At 50.3% G+C, this 26,110-nt stretch overlaps 1 protein-coding gene across 2 annotated transcripts in view; it reads right to left on the bottom strand.

Moving 5' to 3' along the window:
* CDH23 (cadherin related 23) overlaps positions 1–26,110 on the bottom strand; it is a 396,562-nt gene that overhangs the window by 347,832 nt on the left and 22,620 nt on the right. For both annotated transcript variants that reach the window (XM_082715700.1, XM_082715699.1), the window contains exon 2: positions 5,718–5,789. In XM_082715700.1, coding sequence (XP_082571826.1) covers positions 5,718–5,784 — 67 coding nt within the window. In that variant the 5' untranslated portion in view covers positions 5,785–5,789. The remainder of the gene's footprint in view (positions 1–5,717; positions 5,790–26,110) is intronic.

Raw genomic sequence — 26,110 nt, 5'->3', positions numbered from 1 at the left:
CCCAGGGTCACACAGCGAATCAGTGGCCCAGGTCTTACAGAGCCCCCAGTGTTCGACCCCATACCACTCTGTGATGACCTTGGGGTGAGGGCTGGGTCTGGAGGGAACTGGGGCCATACCAGTAGGAGCCCTTCATACCACAAGGCCTCCACGCGAGGCTTCCCCGAGGCCGGGTTTACCTGTCACCTGAGCCTCCTCTCAATGGTCTTCAGTAGTGTGGTATAATAGAAAATATATTTGGGGGGCACCTGGGTTAAGTCTCTGCCTTCAGCTCGGGTCATGATCTCAAGGTCCTGGGATCGAGCCCCGCATCAGGCTCTCTGCTCAGCAGGGAGACTGCTTCCCCCCCTCTCTCTCTGCCTGCTTCTCTGCCTACTTGTGATCTCTATCTCTGTGTCAAATAAAATCTTTAAAAAATACATACATATATATATATATATATGTATATATATATATATATATATATATATCTTTGTCCAAGTTCCTCGCACAGAACTCCAAAATGCCTTAGAATTTTCGGAGCAAGAGGAGTGTCTTTTGTCCTTTGTAGGGAGGCCCTTTTGAGCACAGCTGAGTTTACGCTAGTGAGGGGATCCAGGATGGGGCTGGTGGTGGCAGAAAGACCGACTAGATAGACAGTGGGTACTTTTAGCCCCAGCTGGACCTGCAGCGGGGGTAGGAGGCTAGAGATTTAAAAGATCAGAGAAGCTTCCAGAAGGTGAACATAGCCCCCTGCTGGGAGGGTGGGGCCCCCAGCAAGGACGGGGAAGGTTCCCACTGCCCTCAACCCTGCTCCGTCTGGCCGGCCCCTGAGCTGTACTCTTTGTTTAACCCAGTAAATGTAAGCAACATGCCTCCCTGAGTTTAGAGAGTCATTCCAGCTGATCCAACCTGAGGAGGGGTTGGAGGGAGATGGTCAAAGGAACCCCTGATTTAGGACTGGTAGGTCGGAGCACAGGGGACCTGGGACCTGGGACTGACTGTGAAGTGGGGGTGATCTTGTAGGCCTGAACCCTTAACTCTGTATGATCTGACACTAACGCCAGATAGAGTCAGACTGAATGTAAGTCAGACACCCACTCAGTGTCTGGAGAATTGAAGGACTGGTTGTTGGTGTGGGAAGACACCCGGAAGTACGCAAGTGAGGAGGGCACTTCCTCTTCCACCCCTGCCAACCAGTGGGTAGCAGGTCTGGCTTGCACAGGGCTGACACTGTGCCCTAAGCAGCTCCCGCTGGGTCCTCCAGGGACTTCCTCAACAGGCGCTCGACACAGCCCTCCCGTTCCCCATTTCTGCTGACCTGGGGCTCTCTCAGGGCCTGTGACTGCCTGGAGAACAGAGGCCAGCTCCCAGGAAGTGAGAAGGCTGGAGCAGAGGGAGAGCACTTGCCCCTCCCACCTGAGATGGTTCCTAGTGGGGGGTGGGGGGGTAGAGGGTGGCATCTTTTCTTCCTCCCCCTAAATCTGCTCAGAATGATGCCATTTCTGATCCCTCAAACATTCTGGCCTTAATCTCGCTTCCTGGCTAGGACTGCTGACTCTTCTGCCTTCACCAGTCCAAGTCCTAGTCATCTTTCAAGTTTCATCACAGATGCCTCTTCTTCCAAGAAGCCCTCTTTGATCGCCATTACTATAAACATGCACTCATATACATTCCTCCATCCTCATGCCAGGAATCTAGAATCCCTCGCACATATAACAGACTCAGAAAGAGGCCACTAATCAAGGGCCTTGTCTTTGTTTGGAACTTTGCTGTGCTTCCTTCTAGCTGTGTGATCTACCCATGCCTCAGTGTACTCAGGTGTAAAAGAGCAACAGTAAGACTTACTTCACAGTAGTCCCGAGGATTAAGTGAGATTACATACATAAAGCACTTAGTGCCATGAGCCAGCACCGAGCCAGCATTGGAAAAAGGGTGGCTACTATTAATACTGGTATTAATGACGGGCTGCTTCAGATTGCAGCCCGTCATTACTTGGGCTCCGGTATGGGAAGCAAGCTGAACTCAGGGAGAAGGCTCAGGGGTGCCCAGAGAATACAGCGGTGGGCTTGGGCAGCTGGGGGAGGGAAACCAGCAAGGGAAAAAATCGCCTGCAGCAGCATTATTCACTTTAAGATTTTCTTTTACAGGACCTGCCAATAATCAGCTGCAGAGAGCCCTGCACGAGTAACTGGCAGGGCCTCGGGGACACGTATCCCCTGCACATACCGAGCAGGGCCAGCATTCTTAGAATAGTCCTGCTGCCTCCAGTGGCCCTGCGGCCCTGGGCGGCCAGGGCAGTGCCCAGAGACTGGGAGGGCTGGGGGGTGGGGAAAGGGGCTCATGGACAGGTTACTTGTTCTCTTAAAATCCACTGCCCAGGCACCGAGCCTCTGTCCTCCCGAGGCAAAACGGCTTTCTCAGGAGCTCTGAGACCTCTATCCAGGCTGGACTGTGAGTGGATACCCAAGGAGAGGGGGTACAGGGGACTTCGGTGATGGAGAGTCCGGGCTTCCCATGCCCCCACACCTCACACACCTCGGTCCCCCATGAGCTTCCATCCAGTGCTTGCTCTGTCCTGGGGGCGTCTCCCTGCCTCCCCCAGCCACCCTCACTGATTGTTCCCTACACAGAAGAGAGGAGTCCACCAGCTCTGAAGATGGCAAACAATGCCCAGCACTGAGCTTCTCACCGCCACAGGCCTGAGGGGCGAAGGGAGCAGGGAGGCTCACAGAGAATAGCACTCGAGGAGCTGCTGCTGCTGCTGGATGAAGAAGATCTGGGGAGGGCACGGAGGAGGGCAGTGTCCTGGCCCGGGGCACCTGATCCCAGAATGACTGCCGCCAGACGCAGTGTGGGGATGCCAGGCCAGGGAGCACTGACTTTACTCAGGGTCATGGGACGGCGATTCCTCCTCGGGCTTGACGAGCACTGGGAAGGGGCAGAGCCTAGAAGCAGCTGGGCAAGGATCCAGCCCACACCTGCCTCCCAAGTTCTCTGATCACTGATGAGGGCAAGAGGCCTAGTGGCTCACACTGAGATCCATGTCATGGGGAGCCCCCTGACAGGGAAGGAGCACTGGGCAGAGAGAACAAAGCTAGAGGCCTCCCGAGCTCCGTGACAGTCACTGCTGTGTGGCCTTGGCCAAATCTTTCTGTCCGGCCCCCATTGCCAAGCTTCAGGATAAAAGCCCCACAGGACCCTCCCATCCTGCACCCCTGCCAGAGGTACCCTGTGCACTATGTCACTGTCACAGTGGCCACAGTGCAGGCCCTCAGCATCCTGGGGGTCAGAAGCCTGACGTGTTGCTGTTGGGCCCGAGTGCTTGTAGCCCTACCATCAGGAGCCTCCCTGCCCCCTTCCTGGGAACCAACTTCAGAACCAGTGGGAGGCCCTGGGGCCAGGCCACACGGGGATGGGGCAGGGCATACCGGCTCAGTCCTTCACTTCCTGCCTTCCCAACCGGCCCACAGACGCCGGGGAAAAGGAGGGGAAGCTTTAGCAGAGAGAACAGGACAGGCAGATAAGGGGGTTTGACAACCAGGGGGGTTAGTCCGTGAGACTGACCCATCGCTGACATTTCAGGATGGGAGGAAAGATCCACTAAGGCTGTGGTTCAGGTGAAAGCAAGGCGGGGAGAGGTGATGGGGGATGGTCTGCGGGACGAGGGAAGGGTTAGGGGTCAGGGAGGGTGTTGGAGGGCAGGGTGCAAAGAGGGTGCTTCTCAGTCCCTAAGTCAGCCATGGTCTCATCGTACCAAAGGAATTAACACTGGCCACCTCAGACAGGGACGTGGAAGAGGGGACAGTACCCAGGAGTGAGAGAGAGAGAGCATGCCCCTCACATACACGCAAAGCTGACTAGCCCCCAAGCAGGGTGGTTTTGCCACAGAGTGGCTGGGTGGTCTCAGGCAACTTGCTTAACTTTCCTGTTTTCTGTGCCCCAGTTTGCTTCCCCCGGAGAAAGATACAGCTCATAATCAAAGAGCTAACACGTACGTAGGACCTAATATGTACCAGACGCTATTCTAAGGTCTTAATACGTGCATGAACCCAACCGATCATCCTGACAACTGAAGGAGGGGAGTCCTGTGCTCCTTCTGACTTTAGAGATAACAAAGCTGAAGGACAGAGTGGCTAAGACACTGCCCCAGGGAGGCCACTGGTGAACGGGGGCTGGAAACCAGGAGTCCTGGCCCCGTGCTGCTCCCTTGTGCCCGCCTGAGATGCACGAGCCGTGTTCCATCCCCAGGGCTCAGGAGGAAGCTGCCACCTCTGCTGAGAATACAGCTGAGCTCTCGGCACCTGTTTTATTTTTACATCTGTATTTCTTCTTCACAGCAGGGGGAAGGGCGTGTGCGTCCAAGGTCACAGAGCCCCTGGGGAGACTGAGGAGAGTGTCCTGGCGTCTACCATACAGCAGAGCCAGAGGGTCAGAGCTGTCTCAGGTGTTCCCATGAAGACCTCCCCAAATGGGGCTCAGAGGGCAGGTGGGGGAGTGCTAACCCACGGAAGATCAGAGACCCTGACTGAGGCTCAGCCACGCCCTGCTTTGCATGACCTTGGACCAGCTGTTTCTCCAGGTGTCCATTTCCCTGCAAAGTCTGCCCAGAGTTGAGAGAGGGTCTGAGAGCCCCTCTGGCTCTGCCCCGAGAGTCTGTGAGCCTACATTGTAATCCCAGGCTGCCTGGATGGGAGTGAGCTCCCCATCGCAGAGGTACTCCAGCAGAGAGCCTTCCAAACTCAGGGACCGGGAGAGGGGACTTTCAGGGGACTGTCGGGCGGCCAGCGTGAGGCTGGCTCCCTCCAGAGACTCCCCAGCTCCTTGGAGTTGTCGAGGGAGCTGGCCTCACTCAGGAATGTGTTTGCCCACGTCACCAGGCACCCTGTGCCCACAGCTCCTCCCCGGGGACACCCTACCTCAGGAGACACTGGGCCAGCCATGCCTGCGGTCCTGGCCTCCCTTCAGTGCAGCCTAGAGCTGCTTTGCTCCTTGCCACCAGCTGTCTGGGAGCCAAGGGACAGGCACATGCCTGGGTCTTTTCTACGGGCACCGGAGTGGACACGCAGGGGAAGGAGGGTGGGTCCCCCCGCAAGGTCAAAAAGTTCCTCACCACCACGCTTTTGCTCAGGCTGTTCCCTCCTCTGGGATTTCCTTCCTCCTGCTCCCCTACTCTAAAACTACTTCTCAGGCTTCAAAGCAAGATGAAACCTTTCCCTCCAGCTGGGTCCCTCCCAATGAGTCTTTTTCTCCTGCGGGGCTTCTCTGGAGCTGGGTCCATCTTTCAGTACCACTTTGCTCACCTGTAGTCTATGTGGTAAATCCTGGCTGTGTCTTCCTCCCCAGCTAGGCTCTGGGCTCCCTGAGCATGACCCATTGTTTGCACGCCCCGGAGCCGGGCACCACAGACACACAGAGCATCATATGGCGGGTGCTCACACGATAGCTGGGAAACTGAAGAGAACTGAGGCCAGGCCCTGCATCCCACGAGGACGGTTGATGGCACAGATGCCGCCTGCCCCGGGAGCTCACTCCTTCTAAGGCTCCTCCTTTTCCCTCTCAGGGAGGCTGGTATTTTCAGCCCTGGAAGTGCCGCAGCCACCGAGGCCACAGAGGGAAGTGTCTGCCCGCTCACACGCACAGCAAGGCAAGGTCTGCAGGCCCGGAGCAGCCCTCTCCCAGCCCCTGTCTCAGAGCACAGACCCCATGGGGCAGGAAGGGCAGAGGATTGGACTTACCCCAGCATCCAGAGATCAGCACAAACAGCCAGGCCACGAGGCAGCTGGAGGCGGCGTGGCACCTCATGGCTCCTGGGGACACAAGAAAGGAGAAGGTGACAAGTCTGTTCTTGGAACTCCTCCCACACTCCCCTACCCCTGCAGCTCCAGGGAGATCTGGCCCAGGGAAGAGGAAAGGAAATCACCTCACATTAGGGTGGGGGGAGTGCACATGGGAAAGAAGACAGGGTCTGTGTCACGGGGTTTTGTCCTCATCCCACGCTGGGTATGACACGGCGGCCTGGTCTGGTGGCAGGGGCATGGGGCTGTCAGAAATGCATGACTGAGGCATTCTCGGCTTGGTGGGAGGAGGGGTTTGTTGCCTTTGGGGCCCCAGGAATGACAGGTCTTGGTTGGTCTGGGGACAAGGATAGGAGATGGGCACTGAGCGGGATGTCTGGGGCCTAAGAGAAGGCCTGGCAGGCCCAATAGCCCAGATCCCCCAACCTAAGTGCCCAATGGGCATGTCTTTTCTCACTTTTTATATCCACCATCTTCTCTTAAAAAGTTGGATATGAGAGGAGGAAGCAGGCCACTGTGTCCAGAGAGGCACAGAGGGGCTAAGTCATAGTACAGCAAGTCTGTAGAAAGCTGAAGCCAGACTTGTGGTGGCTCAGAGGGAAGCTCCAGTGAGATCTGGGGTCCAGCCCCCAGAGGCTCAGCAAGGCGAGATCCCACCTCTAAGGGTGTTGGGAAGGAGACTGTGCTTCCCAACACAGCAGTGCCCCTGGTCCTCCGGCCCCTCCTCACCCTCGTAACAGCTCAGGGATGGGCCTCCCAGAGACCAGCCGTGACACCGGGGGGGAAGGGAGGCCCATACTTCTCAGCTGGGAACCCCCGCTTCTCTCTAAAATGTCAGCCCTGTTAGTGCAGGGACACAGCCCACACACTCTGTGTCCCCTCAGGGCCTCACCAAGGGCCTGCACATCATCCTCTGGTTTAACCATTTGCTCAGAGACTGCCGGCTCATGGGGGTCCAAGTCAGAATCGGGACCCAAGTTGACCTGCCACCTCCCTTGTGGATAAGCAATCAGAAAAGACATTGGGAGGTGAAGGAAACTAAAGGGAAGGGATTTTTAGAGAGACTTCCTCCTCTTAGCATGATCTAGGGGCAAGAGATTCCAAAAGAGACACAAGGTCAGAGCCCATCATTCCAGACCCAGAAAGGCCCTTGTCAGCCTGGGCCCCGCAAGCGGCCCATGACATAACTGGGTAGGGGTTCCTGACACACACAACCAGTGATGGCCCGTGATGCCCTTTTGTTTCCCTTCTAACATTGTACTTAAAATGTCCTGATTACTAGGCATGAAACAGCAATTTGAAGAATTAAAAGATTCTAAGATGCACTTAAATAATGAAAGATGACCCCCCCCCCCTTCATGCATTCCTATATTTCCACCCCCTTGAGCTTTGGGACATTAAAAGCCCATCACAGAGGTACCAACCGATATGTTACAGGGGCAAGGCCAGGAATATCAAAGAGGGAGAAGCCAGGTGGATGGGGAAGACGGCCCCTGAGAAGCCACGGGCTCTGTCCAAAAGTGGCAGCCACTGTCGTGTTCCAGCCGAGAAGGAATGTGGACCCAGCATAGCCGGGCCTTCTGATTTTTCTTCATGAAAAACTGGCAACGTAGCTTTTTATATGGATTTGGTTTTTTAAACGTTGGTAAAAAATTGCCCTTCCATGGCCCTGTCTGGATGTGTCTGCTGACCAGAGTGGTCAGGCACGCATCCCAGTGGGCCCTCCTCCGCACCCGAGCAAACACGTTCACACTGCACACACGTACGGAGCAGCGCGGCTATACAATCATGGAGGGTGTCTCTACACAAAAGAAACTTGCTTTTCTCACATTACAGTCTTTCACGGATGACCCCCCAGGTCAGCGCTACTCCATCGACACCCTTCTCTCTAGGAGCAAAATCATAGTTCAGAGTGTGGCTGTGGAAGAAGAGACAAGAGCATCCCTAAGCTGGAGCATTTGGGCGTTTCCGGGGTCCCACCACCACAGGCAACACCACCATGGCCCACCCTCCGCATGTCATTGTTTGGGGCCTCTGGTTGCCCTTGAACGTGGCTCTCCAACTGCAGCATCCCTGGGCTGATTAGCTCCAACACCGAAAATGTACGTAAACCTTTATTAGACACCACCATATCACCTTCTAGAAAGGCGGTGACAATGCCTGCTCCCTCCAGGCGTAGGAGAGGGCCTCTGTGCCCACCTGGAAGTGATCCCTCTCTTAAATGGCTGCCAATCGGTTGCATGAAAAATGGTATGGTATTGTTGCTTTCATTTGCATTTCCCTAACTACTAGTGAGGTTGAGCACGGTGCCTTTTGCTAAATGTTCAAACCACTTTCCATCTGTTATCCTGTGTTTGCCTAGCGTCTCCCGCAAAGAAGCTAGCCAGCACTGCTAGCATTATCCCTGATTTACAAGTGGAGAAACCAAGGCACACAGCAATTAAGTGACAATCTGACATCTCCCGGTGAGTGAGTGTCTTTAAAAAAAAAAAAAACAAACCCCAGCCCTCTGCCTTTCTAAACCAGATGTTATAAGAATTAAACAACATCTGCCAAGAATATCATCCCCAAAGAGCTGGGGAGGGCGGCCATCCTGGGGCTGCAGGAAGTGTGCCATGGAAGGAAGGAAGGAAGGAAGGAAGGAAGAAAATGAACACTTACTAGGGCCAACTCGCCCAGACCAGAGATTTTCAGATGTATCCTTTTATTCAATCCTCCCAAATGTCTCTGTAACATAGATACTCGTGTCCCCATTTTGCAGAGGAGGCAATGAAAGCTCCAAGAGGTCCCCCTAAGGCGGGCCCTGGCTCCCTCACACCCTGCTGCTGTCCCCCATCCCCCGCACACTGCCCACCCCATTTCCTAGCAGAGAAAAGGGAAGGCACAGCCCTTCCCTCAGGAGGCCGTTACACAACACAATGGACACGGGATTCATGTCTGCAAAGAGGTGTGCACACGTGTGCGACACACACACATGCAAAATGCATCTCACTTCCACAGCGCTGGCTCAGGCTGACACCACCAGGCATGTCTGCTTCGCCTTTGGAGGCCATCACGGTGCCTTGCTGCCTCTCTTCCGTGGGTCGATGGCAGCCAAACACAGCGCTGCATCTGCGGGGATGGCGGGGCCACCACCAAGACAGTGTGAAGCAGCGCCAAGATGCGTCCATGCTGACTCCATCCTGAGCTTGGAGCAGTGCAGCCTAGACAGAAGAGCGATGGGGGGCACAGGCTCCAAAGGGTGATGCGGAGTAGCCAGGCAAAGGAGGGTCCATCCTGCCGCTGGGTTCCCCCCGAGCTCCCTGGTCTTGCTCTTCCTCTGGCCCCTTTGGCGACGGGAAGGAAAGTGAGGCCCAGAGAGAGAGGCTAATGGCCGTGGGAAGCAGCCCAGGGACCCCAACCTCCAGCCCAGGTACTGTAATGGAGGCGGCATGGCATGCCCTTGACACTGGGGCTGTAAAGGGGCACGCGTCCCCTGGGAGAGCCTGACCTCGCCTGTCCTGTGCACCAGCCCTCCCACCTCCCACCCAGCACAGCTGCAGGGGCCTCCTCCATCATGTGAGGCCATACTGCCCTCAGGGGAGGCCTGAGCTCCTACCAATCTTCATCAGTCCCCACTGGGCCAGGAAACAAACACCCAGTCTTTTGTGCTGGGCTTCCTCTCTAGGCCTGGGATAAGTGCCAGAGAAGGCCCCCAGAGATATGAGCAGAGTCTCGGCCGGCTACCCATCCCCCCAAATCTTTCAGGTGCCTGGCTTAAAGCCCATCCTTGCAGGAAGACTTCCGGAAACGTCTCAAACGTACCCACCACCAAGAAAACATGGAACCAGGTCCCACAGCCCTCAATTCTCCACATCCTCTTTCAAGCTAAGCCCTATACCCAGCACTGCAGGAGGATAAAGGACCATGAGAATGGTGGGAAACATACACTAGGTGTCAAATAAGTGATCGAGACTGTTGCTGCTCGGGACCATCAGAAAAAAAGTGCTGAACCTTGCAGGGGAGGTGAGATGGGCTGCACAAATTTCAAGGTGTCACAGTGCTGACATTCACGGAGCACGGGACGTGCCGGTCACTGCGGTATGCACTGAGCTCTACGTGCTGGGGCCTGGAGGGTTTGAATACTGTGGCCAAGGTCACGCAGCTCGTAAGTGGCTAGGTCTGGATTTGAACCCCATTCTGATGGCTATCAAAGGCTGGTCTCCCAGCCTCAGTCCCAAGCTTGACTGAGCTCGGACATGGGCCCCAGGGCAGGCCTAGGTTAAGGGCTTGGTGGGAAGGCCCCAAGTGGGACTCTGTACCTACTGGTGAGCTGGACATGGGTGAGAATTGCAACATACTTCACATAGTATACAGAAGCCAGCGGCAAGGCCAAGTGTGTGTGCCAGGAAGAAGGGGAAGAGCTGGGGCTGGGGAGTGGGCTCTTTTCAAGCTATTGGCATCTCATGAGCCTTGGGCACAGAACCAGTACCAGTAAGACAATGTACACATACACCATCAGAGGTGACCGGGTCACCTACAGCTCCCTCCAGCACCATCCCCAAGAGGTCCTTTTGTCCTTTGTCCCTGGAGGGAGCAGACGACAAAAATTATGTACTCAGGGCAGCAGCACTACACTGGCCTCTACCTTGTCCTGTGCTCAACACACAAATACCTGCTACCAGGCCTTGGCTGAGGGCCACAGGAGAGGCTCTGGCCGGTGGCACAGTTACAACACTCAGGGAGTCACCCCACATGGGAATGGCCTCCCCAATCAAAGCAAAGCCTCCACGGGCACCCAGAGAGCTGGTGGGCTGCAGGGAGAGACCTCCAAGGCACACAGAATGTGTCTTCCCTGACATGACTTGTTGGGGGTCAGGTACTGTACTAGATGCCGGCACACAGAAGAGAATAAGCTGAAGACCTTGCCACTCCCAGAAGATACCAACACAAACAGCATAGCTGGACAAGTTCCACAGTGTGTTTGGAAAAAGGAAAGGAGCAGGGTGAGGGTAGTCTGCCTATCACTGAAAGTGTTATATGAACAGACAGTGAGGAAGCAAGAGAGCGAGCCATGTGGTTATTGGGGAGAAATGTCTTCCGGGCAAAGGCCACAGCCTGTGCAAAAGCCCTGAGGCAAGGGTGTGCTAGCGTGCTTAAAGAGCAGTGAGGAGGCCAGTGTGGCTGTAACTCCATACGTGGTGGGAGAACCATAGAAGACAAAGCCACAAAAAAAGTGGGCCCATCACTGATGTGAGTGAACTGGGAGCTCTGGTCTTTAGCCAGCCAAAAATGACAGGAAAGAGTCAAGTCTTACTGGAGCAGAAGCAGGCAAACCAGTGGGGAGGCTACTGTAGTGATGGAGGCCAGAAACGTTAGAGGGCTCTGGCCAGGGACTGGAGTAGAGGGTGTGGGATCTGGCAGATTCTGGGCATATGTCAAAGTAGAGCTGAGCAGGTCTCCTGCTGGGGAAGATGTGGCTGTATCAGAAAGATCTGAGCCTGAGGGTCTGGCCCAGGCCCCTGGAAGGACGGAGTTGCCATTCACCAATTGGGAAAAGGCAGCAGGTGGCATGGGCTGAGAGGCAGGGGCAGAAGTTCAGTTTGCGGCATGATGAGTTGGAAGAGCTGTTGACAACCAAGCAGCTATGTGGGCCAGGCAGTAGGACACCCCCAACTAGACCCCAGGCCAGCAGGCGGGTGGGCGGACTAATGCTGGTGGCCATCATCAGCCTATGGGTGGTACTTGGAGCCACCCAAGGGAGGAGATCACCAAGGTCCCACATCCTCAAGCTTAGGCAAGTTGAGTACAAATCGACCAATATCTGAAAACTGTACAAAGAGCCACCCTTGTGCCGGGCTCAGTGATGGCACTTCCGGAACTCCGGCTGAGGAAATCATCATGGCGGTGCCTGAGCGCTAAGCCGCAGAGATGGTCGGTGCAGCCAGCCCCACGGGCCAGCCCGACTCCAGGGGCACATGGACAGGAAGCAAAACGAGGCTGTCCCACGGAGAGGCTCGTGTGAGAATGTGTGTAGGGCACCGGGCACACCCACAGGACCGTCGGGTGACACGGTGTGATCCGAGTGGTGAAGCGATGGCTGATTATGTATTCTTCTACACACTTACTGCATTGTCCACATTTTCTATAATAACAGCCAATGTTTTTATAAACAGAGACCTAGCTTCTGTCCACCCCACCAGGCAGCAGCCTGTGAACAGACAGACAATTCTGATGAGAAAGTTCTTTCCTGTGCTCCCCTGAGCCTCCCTAAAGCCCACGTCCCAGGAGTGAAGACCGAAGGAGACCCCTGTGGCTGGGAGGGTCCTCAAAGATCCTCTGGCTGACGGCACCCCTCTGCTGCTACTCAGGCCCTTCCATAGACAGGGAGCTCCCTCCCTCCTGGGCAGGGGGTCCCAGCTCAGAGACCCCTGCCTCTCAGCCCAGCCCTGTTACCTTCTCACACTGGGGTGGGGTGGGGTGGGGTGAGGGGCATTCTGATTACACGTCCCCTTGGGAGGACCTCCCTGTGCTCCAGACGTGGGGATTCACGAGCACAAGAACGGGCTAAACATGACCTTGGAGATGAGACCTTGGTCTGCTGCTTAGCCCTTTCCCCGGGGTGCAGGGGGAGGGGAGACTAACAATTTAAAAGAAAAACAAGTGCCCGAAGGTACTCACACACTCCCTCACACATACACACAAACGGGGTTCAGGGAACCCCGGTAGGAAATGTGCCCACAAGATGCCCCTGGTCCAACCTTGGAGGGCTCCCCGCTTCCTGTCCTCACTGCTCCCCTCCCCCACATTGAAGGAAGCCAGGTTCCTCCCAAAGCTCCTTGCTATCTGGAAGTCTGGGGGCAGGGGGGGATGTCACCGAATGCCTCTGGACCAAATCCAAGATAAAGTCCATCACAGCCTGGTTTCTCGGACACAGACTGGAAAGCATGTTCCTTGTTTCTGCCAGAGCAAAGTACACTCCCCTCTTCTGGGAAATCAGCCCATTCTGGGCTCAACTCCCAGACCAGGGTCCTCATGGTTACCATCTCCCACCTCTCTGTAGCCCAGTCAGGGGCGCAGGAGCAGAGAGTGCACTCAGTAGGGCGGGAGAGGCAGTGTCTTCCATCCCAGCAAGGAAGGGGACAGGAAGGAACAGAGCAGAGGGGGAGGGAAAGGGCAGGAGGGGACATCTGAGCAGCTTTTCAGTTTCTCAGGAGCGAGAGATTTTCACAGCAGGGTGCCACAATTTAGTTTGAACTGTTATGAATTCCCATAAAATCAGATGCACTCAACTTTGAATAGAAATACAGAAGTACGCAGCAGAAATCAAATACAATTTGGGGATTATTCACCACCACTACACACAGAGGGGATCGTGCGTGCATGGAGGCGCCTGCAGACGACACCATTAGGGCCACTAATGGACAAGCCACTGTCAGCTACTGATGGCCACGCTTCAAAGCCCACCCTATCTAGGCCACTGGCAAGGGAAGCTGCTGGGATAGGAGGTCGCTAAGAGGGACTTTCCCTGTAAGGAAGGAAAAGACCACCTGTGGCCATTCTATTCATGTCCTTCCATGGATCCCTCCCCAGAGTTCCCCGTGACTGAGGTCCAGGGGTGGGTAGGGAGCCAGGCAGGACTGAGAGGGGCAGGATCAAGACCCCCACACACACCCAGGGTGAGGTGCCACGGTGGCCCAGCATCCTCCATGGGAGGCTTGGTATCTCTGAGTCCCCTTGACCTACACTTCAAAAAAAAATTACTCAGTAAGCAATATATTTCAGTCTCTTCATTTTAAATGTACAGACATGGTCCACAGCTGTATAAAAGGGCGTGTAGTAGGAAGTGAGTCTCCCCTTACTCAAGCACACACCTTCCCAGAGGTCACATTGGAGGGAACATTCCCGAAGGACTACAATCTATGCAAGGATACAGCATACAGGTCTCTCCCTTTCTTATAAAAAAAAAAATCGAAGCAGTAGCCAGGCTATCCTGCTCCCATGTGACACTATATCCTAAGACTGTTCTGTTTCAGAACATACAGGCCTTGTTCTTCTTAGCAGCTGCGGACTGTCCCATACGGAGGGACCATAACTTAATCCCTGCTGATGGACGTTTAGGTTATTTTTTAACTTTTCACTTTGACAAAATGAAGCCGCAATGAATATCCTTGTTCCTGTATCTAGACACACAGCATGAAGAAGGAAGTTTTCACATTTTTACAGCTGTGGACGAACTGCTCTCCAAAGAGAGGGCACCAAGTTGCACTGCCCCTGACTCCCAGTAAAGGGCCGGTTTCCCCACACTGTCATCAGAACTGGGCACACACTATGTTTTCAGGTTCCAGAAAAGGTAGCTTTGGCTGCTCACCCTCAGACCCCTGGCCCCATCATGGCATGGAATTAGAATGGAACTAGAATGATCAAGGTTGGCATTCTCCTATGTCCCTGGCTGACCAATACGGTCAAAGTCAACAGACGCTGGCCAGGCTCTGGGCCATGGCTGCAGTCTGCACCTGCCCCCACTGGGGTCACTGCTAGTCCACTGCCACAGCCACCGTACTCTCCCTATGTGCCTTAGCCAGACTGTTCTCTCCACCTGGAGCGCCACCTGGGTCCACCTTCCATGTCCAGCCTCGACTTCATGACACAGCTCTCATGTCACTTCTGCCAGGAAGTCATCCTGCATCCCTGCTAGAACTTGGGTCCACGGCTCCCTTTGTTTTGGGTACATTTTGGGAGGCAGCTATTCCCACTGTGGGGGTCACATTTGTACATGTCCTTCTTCTCCCAGAAGACCCTCAACATCTTGCAAACAGAGCCTACTTTACCCCATACAGCCATCTGCCCACTTAGTATCTCCTCCTGGGTGTGTCTCTGGCATTTAACATTGCCCATGTGCCCTAATTTCTTCCCCAAATAGATTCCCATTCTCACCCTTCCCACCTCAGCAAATTCACCTCCACTGGCACACTCTTTTCTTTTTAATTCAGTTCCAAATAGATTTCATATATCCAGTAAGTGGCATTTTCCTCTTTACCCTCTTAATCACCGTATTTCAGGCACACTAGCCTTCTCTCCACCTCATATCTGCCAAGTTCATTCCCAACCTTGGAACATCACTGTGATTGATCAAATTATTGTTCCCCCAACCCTTCACTCTGCATAGAATTACACAACTACATCCATGCTGGGGTGTCATGGTAGGCAGAATGTGCTGTCCCATCCTTTATGCTGGGCTTGGCCATATGACTTGTCTTGACCAGCAGATGTTCTGGTCAACCTCTACACTAGCACAAGCATATGACCCTTGTGTAAAAAGGCTTGCCTCTTGAGCTCCTGCCTTTCAGCTTGAGATGAACATGCCCCCAGGCAGAGTGAGCGGACTGAAAGCACATATGGCTAAGAATCAAGTTCAGTCACACCTAGTCTAGATTGGCTGGCCTTCCAGTTGACCCACAGACACATGAGTGAGAATAAACGATTGTTGTAGTGGTTTGGCAGGCAGCTTCATTGAGGTAATAAGTAACCAATGCCAATACTATGAAATATATATAACCACACAAACACGGACAGAAATCTTCATGACATTAGACTTGGCAATGATTCCTTGGAGAGAATACCAAAAGCACAGGCAAAAAAAAAAAAAAAAAAAAAAGTTAAATAAGCTGGATTTCATCAAAATGAAAAATTCCTGTGCATCAAAGGACACTATCCACAGAGTAAAAAGGTAAACCACAGAAAATATCTGTAAATGACATATCTGATAAGGGATTAATATCTATCATATATAAAGGACTCCTAAAACTCAACAGTATGACAAAAAATCTGGCTCAAAAATAATCAAAGAATTTAAATATACATTTCTCCAAAGAAAATATCCAAACAGCCAAGGAGCACATATGAAACCATGCTCAACATCAATAATTATTAGAGAAATGCAAATTTTTAAAAAATCACAATGAGAGACCACTTCTCATTCATTGGGATGGCTATTATTTTAAAATGTAAAACATAAAATAGGGCTGGAAAGAATGTAGAAAAACTGGAACACTTGTGTATTGCTGGTGGGAATGTAAAACGTTGCAGCCATTGTGGAAAACAGTACAGCGGTTTCTTAGGAAATTAAGCACAGAATTACCAGATGATCCAGAAGTTCCACTTCTGGCATATAGCAAAAGAACTGAAAACAGTTACTTGAACAAATACGTATATAGCAATGCTCACTGTGGCATCAATGAATGAACATTGTCCATCAATGAATGATGGACATCATTGTCCACTAATGAATGAACAGGTACACAAATTGTGCTCTATACATCTGATGTAATTATTACTGAGTCTTAAAAGGGAATGAAATTCTGACACTAAGCTGAGAGAAAGAAGCCAGAGGCAAAGAGACAAATACTGTATGGTTCCAGTCATATGAAGTACCTAGAGTCGTCAGATTCATAGAGAAATGAAGTGGAATGGTGATTACCAGACACTGGGGTTGGGGAGAGGGAAAGGAGGAGTTATTGTATAACAGGTGCAGAGCCTCAATTTGGGGTGACGGAAAGTTCTGGAGATGGATGGTGGTGATGGTTGCACAACAGTGTGAGTGTATTTAATGCTACTTAAAAATGGCTTAAACAGTACATTCTGTTATGTGTATTTTGCTGCCAGAAAAAAATGTTAAAAATGATTGAAATGGTAAAATTCACATTTTGTAAATCCTGCCACAGGAAATATATGTATACATAAAATAAATAAAAGGTCACCACTCCTCTCATGTTACTACTCAAAAAAAAAAAAAAATTAATAAGCCACATATAGAGCCGGGAACACCCATCACAGCAGGGACCCAGCCCCATCAGAAAAAACTTATGGGGGCCACCAACTGTATATCAGGCCTGCCACCACACATGAAACCCCCCACACACACACACACCATACTCTAGCCCCTACTTTGGCATATGTCAGTGTAATCATCCCCTGCTCAGAGATGCCTTTCCTTGTCACCTGTTACCGTTGGTCCTTCTTATTTTTTTCTCACTGTACACTGTCCTTGTCTTCCATACCTCTCAACACATTTCATAGATTCAGAGTAGTCTTCTGGTTGGTTGTCTCCCCCACCCCATTCAGGTAACACGGGAGTGGGGACCCCAGGTGCCTAGCCAGGTGATGGCCAAGGGGAGAAGGTGGGGGAAGGTTCTGGCAGGGTGGGCTCACTTTGACAAGCTCTATGCACATTGCTCAAGGTCCACTGTCTCCCCTGATGCAAGAATCAGAACATGAAAACAGGAAGAGGCTCTAAAAGGCAAAAACTGAATCCCCCTGCTTTTGAGTCAGACTCTTCCACAGAGCAATTTTTTTTTTTTTTTTTTTTTTGTAGAAATCTCCTCTAGCATAAGTGGTACAACTTTGTGGGAGGCCGTTTGGCACAATAAAACTAGAGTCTTGAAAGCATTCATACCTTTTGACTTAGCAATTCCACTAACAGGAATTTTCCCTAAGGAAATCATCAGAATCATGGCATGGAGAGCTGTTTTGAGGCTGTTTACAGAGCACAGTTTATGATAGTAAAAACAGGCAACTCATAATCAATATTAGTAGGGCTTCTCAACCAACCACACTGGCGGCCAGCCCTGCCCACCCCCCAAGGGCACCAAGTCATTGTCAACAGCTGAGCCAAGGGTCAGGCACAGCCACAGCAGTCAAGACCCAGACACAACAGGAGGGTGCATGAGGGCCCCGCAAAGGACACCCCTGGAGCACCTGGTTGTGGAAACCGAGGAAAACTGTGCTACTGGGCCCCATAAGACTCCTTCTACATCAGATCCCTACACTTGAAGCATGAGGATATGAAGCTGGTCTGCCTAATGCATGGAAACAAACACAGGGAGCCAAAACAAGGAGATGGAGAAATGTGCTCCAGAAGAAGGAACAAGATACAACCTCAGATAAAGAAATAAAATAGAGATCAGCAACCTACCTGATCAAGTGTTTAAAGCCGTAATCATAAAGGTGCTGACTGGACTTAGGAGAAGAGTGGAAGAACTCCATGAGAAGTTCAGCAAAGGGATAGAGAATACAAAAAAGAATGAATCAGAGCTGAAGAAAACAGTAACTGAAACGAAAAACATACTAGAGGGAATCAACAGCAGATGAGAGGATGCAGAAGAACAGATCAGCAATCTGGAATACAAGTAGCAACGAGCAGCCATGCTGAGCAAAAACAACAACAAAAAAGTCTTTTTTGATGAGGATAGATTAAGACCCTCTTTGACAACATCAAGCATACTTATAAGGGTCCCAAAAGATGAAGAAGAGAGGGAAAGAGACAAAGCTATTTAAAGAAATAATAGCTGAAAACTTGCCTGACCTAGAGAAGAAAACCAACACCCAGGTCCAAGAAGAACAGAGAATTTTATACCAGATGAACCCAAGGAGGTCCACACTAAGACACATAATTATTTAAAATGACAAAAATTAAAGAGAGAATCTTAAAAGCAGCAAGAGAAAAGCAAATAATTATGTCCAGGTGAAATCCCATTGGGCTATCAGTGTATTTTTTGGCAGAAACTTTGCAGACCAGAAGAAAGTAGCAGGATATATTTAAAGTGCTGGAAGGAAAAAACCTACAACTGAGGCTGCTCTACCTGGCAGGGTTGACATCCAGAACCGAAGAAGAGAGAGAGTTTCTCAGACAAGCAGAAATTAAAGGAGCTCACCAAATTCACTATATCAGCCTTACAAGTCATGTGAAAGAAACATCCTTTGGCAGAAAGGCCATAATTAAAAGTATTGTGAAAAGAAAAAAGTCCACTGATGAAAGCAAATATATACTAAAGGAATATGTTTCAATCACTCATAAAACTAGTAGGAAGGTTGAAAGACAATAGTTAAAATCAATTACATCTACAATAATTAAGGGACACACAAAATTTTTAAAAATGCAATATAGGACAAAATATCCATAAATTGTGGAGGATAGTAGTAAAAACTACAGTGCCTGTAGAAGGTGTTAAAAAGGGAGAAAGTGACAGTAATACAATGGCCGGGAATTTAACACCCCACTTACATCAATGGGCAGATCATCCAGACAGAAAATCAGTAAGGAAACAGTGGCCTCAAATGGTACATTATACCAGAGGGACCTGATAGATGCATGCAGAACATTCCATCCCCAAACAGGAGAATATATATTCAAGTGTATGTGGAACCTTCTCCAAGGCATGTTAGGTCACAAACTCAATATATTTGATAAGACTGACATCATTTCAAACATCTTTTCTGACCACAATGCTATGAAAGTAGAATCAATTATAAAAAAAAAAAAATAGGAAAGAATACAAACACAGGGAGGTTAAAGAACATGCTACTAAACAAGCAAAGGGTCAATAAAGAAATCAAAGAGGAATTCAGAAAATACCTTGCCACAAACGAAAGTGGAATGTCCTCAAATCTATGGGACACAGCAAAAATAGTTCTAAGAGGGAAGTTTATAGCAATACAGGCCAATTTCAAGACACAAGAAAAATCTCAACTAAGTAACGTAAGCATACACATAAAGAAACTGGAACCAAAGTTAGTAGAAGTGGGGGGAGGGGGGCATTACAAAAACACTACCAGAAAGAGAAATTAAGAAAACAGTCCCATCTGCAATTGCATCTAAAACAAAATACCTGGGAAAAAGTTTAACCAAAGAGGTAAAACACACCAATGAAAGAAATCAAAGATATCACAAATAAATGGAAAGATATACAATGCTCAAGTCTTAGAAGAATTAATGTTGTTGAAATGTCCATTCTACCCAAAGCCATCTACAGATTCAATGTAATCCTTATAATAGCATCAGTAGTATTTTTCACAGAGCTGGAACAAAGATTCCTGAAATTTAAATGGAACCAGTGAAGACCTCAAACTTCTAAAGCAATCTTGGGAAAGATTAACAAAGCTGGAGGTATCAGATGTCAAACAATACCACAGAGCTATAGTAAATAAAGCTGTACGGTACTGAACAAAATCAGACACATATCAATGGAACAGAACAGAGAGTCCAGAACTAAACCCACACTTACATGGTCAGTTAACTTCTGACAAAAGAGGCAAGAATATACAATGGGGAAAGCAGAGTCTCTTCAACATATAGTTTTGGGAAAACTGGACAGCCACATGCCAAAAAAAATGAAACTGGATCACTTTCTTTTTTTTAAAGATACAACTCAAAACCAAAAGAATAATAATAATAATAATAATTATTATTATTATTATTATCCAATTAAAAATGGGCAGAGGACTTGAACAGGTATTTTCCCAAAGAAGACAAAGAGACAGCTAACAGACAAATGGAAAGATGCTCAATACCATTGATCATCAGGGACATGCAAATCAAAACCACAATGAGATACCCCCGATACCTGTCAGAATGATTGGTATCAAAAAGACTGGCAATAACAAGTATTAGTGAAGATGTGGGGAAAAGGGAATTTTTTTCAAAGATTTTATTTATTTATCTGAGAGAGTGAGTGCAGATGGGGAGAGACAGACAGACACCCTTCTGAGCAGGAAGCCTGATGTGGGGCTTGATCCCAAGACCTGGAGATCATGATATGAGCCAAAGCCAGACACTTAACCAACTAAGTCTTCCAGGCATGCCAGAAAAGGGAATTCTTCTGCACTGTTAGTGGGAATGTAACTTGGTATAGCCACTATGGAAAACAGTATGGAGATCCCTCAAGAAATTAAAAATAGAAACACCATATGATCCAGTAATTCTGCTTCTGGGTATTTACTTGAAGAAAATGAAAACACTAATTCAACAAAACATATGCACCCTGTTTATCGCAGCATTATTTACAATAGCCAAGACATGGAAGCAAGCAGCCTAACATTCACCAATAGATGAATGGAGAAACATACAGTGTATATATATATAGTGGAATATTACTCAGCCATGAAAAAGAATGAAACCTTGCCATTTGTGACAGACTGTGAGGCACCCATGGAAACTCATTTTCAGAGAATGTTTATTGACAAGGAAAATGTTCATGACAAATTGTTAATAGAAAACATAAGCTACAAGACAATGCATAGTGTGTTCCCACATTGGGAAAAAATTATATATGTATATATATATATACAAAAAACATATAGCAACATATTGATATCTTTATTATATCTTCAAACAGAGAAATTATGGGTGATTTTGTTATCCTTGGCATTCTTCTGTATTTTCCAACCTGTGTGCATTGAATGACTGATAGCATTTAAACAAAGCATTTAAAACATTTAAACGGGGACACCTGGGTGGCTCAGTTGGTTAGGCCGCTGCCTTTGGCTCAGGTTATAATCCCAGGGTGGGGATGGAATCCCGCATCGGGCTCCTTGCTTGGCAGGGAGCCTGCTTCTCTCGCTGCCTCTGCCTGCCACTCTGCCTGCTTGTGTGTACTCTCTCTCTCTCTGACAAATAAATGGATAAAATCTTAAAAAAAAAAAAAAATTTAAACAAAGCATTTCAAAACAAACTAGTAACCCAGATAATAAGGTTCTGGCATACAGGTAGATGTATAGACCAATGGAACTCAACTCAGAGTTCAGAAATCAAATCACGTGCCTACGGTCAACTGATTTGCAATACGGACGTGAAGACCACTCAACTGGGGAAAATCAATCTTTTTAAACAAATGTACTGGGACAAGTGGATAGCCACATGCAAAAGAATCCAGTTGGACCTTACCTCGCTCCATATACAAAAATTAACTCAAAATAGATCAAAGACGTTAATGCAAGAGCTAAAACGGAAAGAACTCTTAAAAGAAAAATGGGTGTAAATCTTCACGACATCGAATTCGTCAACAGTTTCTCAGAGAGGACGCCAAAGCAACAGAAGAAAAAACCAGATTCAATTGGACTTCCTCAAAATTGAACATTTTTGGCTGCAAAGGACACTATCAAGAAAGTGAAAAGACAACTCGCAGAATGGGAGAGACTACCTGCAAATCTGACATTTAATAATGCGATCATCAAAAAGACAGATAATAACAGCGTTGGAGGGGATGCGGAGAAATGAAACCTTCCCACATTGCTGATGGGAATATAAAGTGTTGCAGCCACTTGAAAACACTCTGGCTGGTCCTCAAACGATTAAACGAGAGTTAGCATATGACCCAGCACCATGTACGTAAGAGAAATGAAGACCCACGTCCACACGGAAACTTTCCCATACATGTTCCCAGAAGTGTTATTCATTATAGCCCAGAAGTGGACACAGCCCAAATGTCCCTCAACGGACAAATGGTTAAACAAAAAACATAGTATGTCCATACAATGGTATGTTATTCAGGCACGAAAATGAAATCCTAACACCTGCTACAACATAGATGAACCTTCTAACATGCTAAGTCCAAGAAGCCAGTCACAAAAGACCACATGTGAGTCCATTTATATGGCACGTCCAGAATAGAAAAATCTATAGAGACAGATGTAGATTAGTGAATGTTTAAGATTGGGGGAGACCGAAGACTAAAGAGACTAAAGGGTATGGGGTGTCTTTCTATGAGGATGAAAACATTCGGAAAGAGACAAAGTGCCCACCATAGCACTCTGCTGTGAATGCACTAATAACCACTGCACTGCAAGCTTAAAATGGACAAATTGTATTCTATATGGATTATAGCTCAATAAAAATGTTTAAAGATTTTAAAGGAAACTTAGAAGTCAATAAATAAAGCTAGTATAGAAACTGAAGCTTATCAGAATTAAGCTAGGTGACCTGTCATGTTCATGTTCAACCTTCCCTCCGCCTGGCCCCCCACCCCCCTAACCAGGCTCACAGCCGTATCTTGCCACATCTGAAGCCCACTCTTCATGGGGAGCCAGTCTGAGCCAGACAGCCCATCTTACTAAGGAAACTGGGTGCCACAGAGGGTGCTCCCTTTTCTTCAGACCTTCAGGCCAAGAGCCAGAGATGGGAATGGAGACCCCAGGCCTTGAGCCCGTCCTTGCCATTCACTTGCTGCATGGACTTTGGAAAGTTGTGGCCCACCTCTGTAATGTACAAGGTGCATTTGGGTTTCCTGGCGGTCCCGCTGCAGCTCTTCTCTGCCTCTCTAATGCTGCCCATCCTGCCCGCCCCCTCCGAAAAAAAAGTCAAGACCATTTTAGCCAGGAACCATGCAGGCTGTCAGGGAAACTGTGGCCAGGACCAGGGCCGCTCCTAGTGGCCACCTGTTCGGTTTCCACTCGCAAATGCCCCGGCATCCCCATGGCTGAGGGGTGGGAGGGAGGCCAGTACACTGCCAGACAGATGGAAGGGTTCTTATCTATTCCAAGTCTCTACTCTCTTCTCTCTTTTTGCTTTCTCCACTCTCAGCACACCCCAAAACCTGCCCCATGGGAGTCCAGTTTGGCTAGATCACAATGGGAGAGAGAGGGAGATGAGGAGGGGGAGAGAAGGCGGCAGGGAGCACGGGCCTCCAGTCACTGAGGAGGCACGGGGATGAAGAGCCTGGGAAGGGCCTTTGCCGGGAGTGTGGCTGGCGTGGGCTTTCCAGCTCCGGTGTGGGAGAGGCCACAGCAGGAAGTGGGCACCTGCGTGCTCCTTCTCTCACCTGTGCCCCCGTCCTCCCACCCCCCGGGACCAGGGGCCAAGGAGCAGGCTCACCGTTCAGATGGCAGCCCCAGACTCTGCCTCTGGTCCCCTGGCCAATCCTCAGCCTCAGCCTGATCCTCTCGGTGCTGTTTCCTCATCTATGAAATGGGCTCAGCCTCTGCTTGTCCAGGTTGGCAGCACGTTTATGGAAAGCCTTTACCGAATTCATCAGAGCTGTTCTCAGGGCAGCGGCCTGGAATCAGGGGTCAGGCCTCAGGACACAGAATGGAAACGTCTGGCTGAAGGCCCAGGGCCCCCCCACACCAGCCAGCAGGAGGAGATACTCTCGGGTAGGGGGTACCCACGGGACAGGTTCCACAGGGAACAGGGAGGAGGGAGGGCAGCATGTGCACTCTGTAACAGCAACCTGATAGTTTTCCCTGTAGTTAAGTGATAAATCTGTCCCAAATTGCCTGTGACAGCCATTTCATCCCCACCTAATTGTGTGAGATGCTGTTTGATTGTTTTTATGCTTATTAATATCATAGCTCCCAAAGGGAGAAAGGGGGACCCACGGGGGCCCGGGGGAGGGAGGGTGTAGGAGCACTGGACCCTCCACTAAGAGCTCGGTGAAGAAACCGGCTCCCGCCAGGTGGGCAGAGAGGGACAGTTCTATACGGGAACCAAAAGGAGGCTGCAGCGGGAGATCTAGGCTCAAATTTCTGCTCAGCCTCAGTTTCCCCCCTGTACAAACCAAGAAAGAGGCCCCTCCTTAGCAGGGATGGTGAGAGGATTTAGTGAGAGAGCCCAGAAGTATGCCCAGCACCAGGGGAGTGCCCACAGAGTCAGATGGCCCCTGCCTTCCTCCCTTCTCAGACCCTGTCTCTTCTGCCCAATTCACAAAATGGGAAGGAGGGCAGGCAGGAGCAGCACGGACACCCGGTGACCCACACAGAGCTTGTCATTGCCATCATGCTCATCACACATCCACCTTCCCCCCCACCAACACACCTGGGCTACAAGCTGGTGCGCAGAACAGAGAACACCACCGCCCCCAGCTCAGCCCCGTCCAGCCTTCTAGATCATCTGGTTCTCTCGGCATCTTGGAGGTGGGCGTGTCACCCCGTTTTCCAGATGGTGGAACCGAATCTCGGGAAGGATAAGAGGCATGACCTCCAAACCCTGAAGTGCTTGGACCTCGGTCTGACTGACCAACTCGGAGTGTGACGTTTAGGTGAGCCTCAAAGCTGTCACCTCCCGCCGTAGCCCTACCTGCCTCCCCAGATCCTGGTCACTAGCAAACACCACCCACGATGGCCAGTTCACCCTCCTGGAGCTGCTGGCTGGCTCTCTCTGCCTGCTCACTGCTAACCTCTGCCTAGATGGGCTCCTCACCAGCCAAGGAGGGCCTTCCTATTCTTTTACCCCTCCTCTGGGGTCAAAGGACTTGCCCAGAACCTGGAGCTGAAGTGGTTTCAAACTCAGCCCCAGATGCAATGCACAGTTGGTCATTTGGTGGCCCCTGAGCCCCGGCTTCGTGTGAGTACAAAATGCATAGTGGTTCCTTCTCCTCCCTGTACAGTAGCTTGACCATCACCTCCTCTGGGAAGTCTTCCCTGATCCCACCTTCTATGCTATGGGAGGCCTTCCTTCACACCACTGGGCCCCTGACAAACAGACTTCCTTATTTGGGCACTCCTTTGTGCACACAGGTCTGTGTCCTTCACTGGCTTCTGAACTCCCCTGGAATCAGGGCCTTGCTTGCCTTGGTGCCTCTGGAGCCTAACACAGTGGCTGTTCACTATGATGTACTGAAATACAAGGGAAGATGGAGAAGGGAGAGAGAAAGGGCAGGAGGGAGTAAAAGCAGAGGACCAGAGCATGACTCTTCTCTCAGAGACCACAGCAGGGGTGTCCCAATGCCAAACGCTCCCAAGAATTCTGAAGGCTTTTCCCCCTGCTCCCCCCACCCCATGGAGCTCCAGAGGAAAGGGAGTCAGGGGTAAGGGTTTGGGGAGAGGCAGAGGAACGTGCTCTCCTCTTCTCTCTGGGCCTCCATTTTCCCACCTATGAAGTGGGGATCCAGTTGCCCAAAGGCAAGGCAAGCACATGGAGAAATTACAGCCGGTCCTTTGACCAAAAAACCACCCGCATCATTGCAGGCAGCCACGAAGGAGGTTCAGTGTGCTGGGAGCTGCTGGACAGGCCTGTAGAAGCCTCAAGACCCCAGGGGTCTAGCTCCTTCCCCCAACCACCTTCCTTCCTCACCCTGGAAACCTGGGGCAGAAATGTAGAGCCAGAAGAAACCCAGAGATCCTCAGAAGGCTGTCCATTTGGCAGAAAGCAAAACTGAGGCCCGAGGATGGAAGCGGGAAGAATATTAGCACATACTGAGTATGCCTACCATGTGTTAGACCATCTAATTTCATAAATCGCCAGCACTATCCATGAGGGGCCTAACTGATCCATTCTGTAGACGAAGAAACTAGGACTCAGGGAGAATCTGTAATTTGACTGGGGTCTCACAGCAGAAAGCGAGGACAGATGGATTCAAATCCTGGAGGTTCTGGCTCCAGAAATGGAACTCCTTCCCTGGCAACCACATAACAAGGGCTGCCTGGATTTCAAGATAAATGTTCTTTAACACCCAATCTGGTGCTCTCTCTCCTACATGCTACAGGGCTGCCCCACCCTGCCCTACCTTCCAGATCCACTGTGCAGAATTTAGAGCATCACTGAACACCAAGATTGGACTACAGTTGGCTCTTCATCAGACTGC

Source organism: Mustela nivalis, assembly GCF_964662115.1.
Source record: "Mustela nivalis genome assembly, chromosome: 2".
NCBI lineage: Eukaryota > Metazoa > Chordata > Mammalia > Carnivora > Mustelidae > Mustela > Mustela nivalis.
This window is presented reverse-complemented; position numbering and strand designations above follow the sequence as displayed.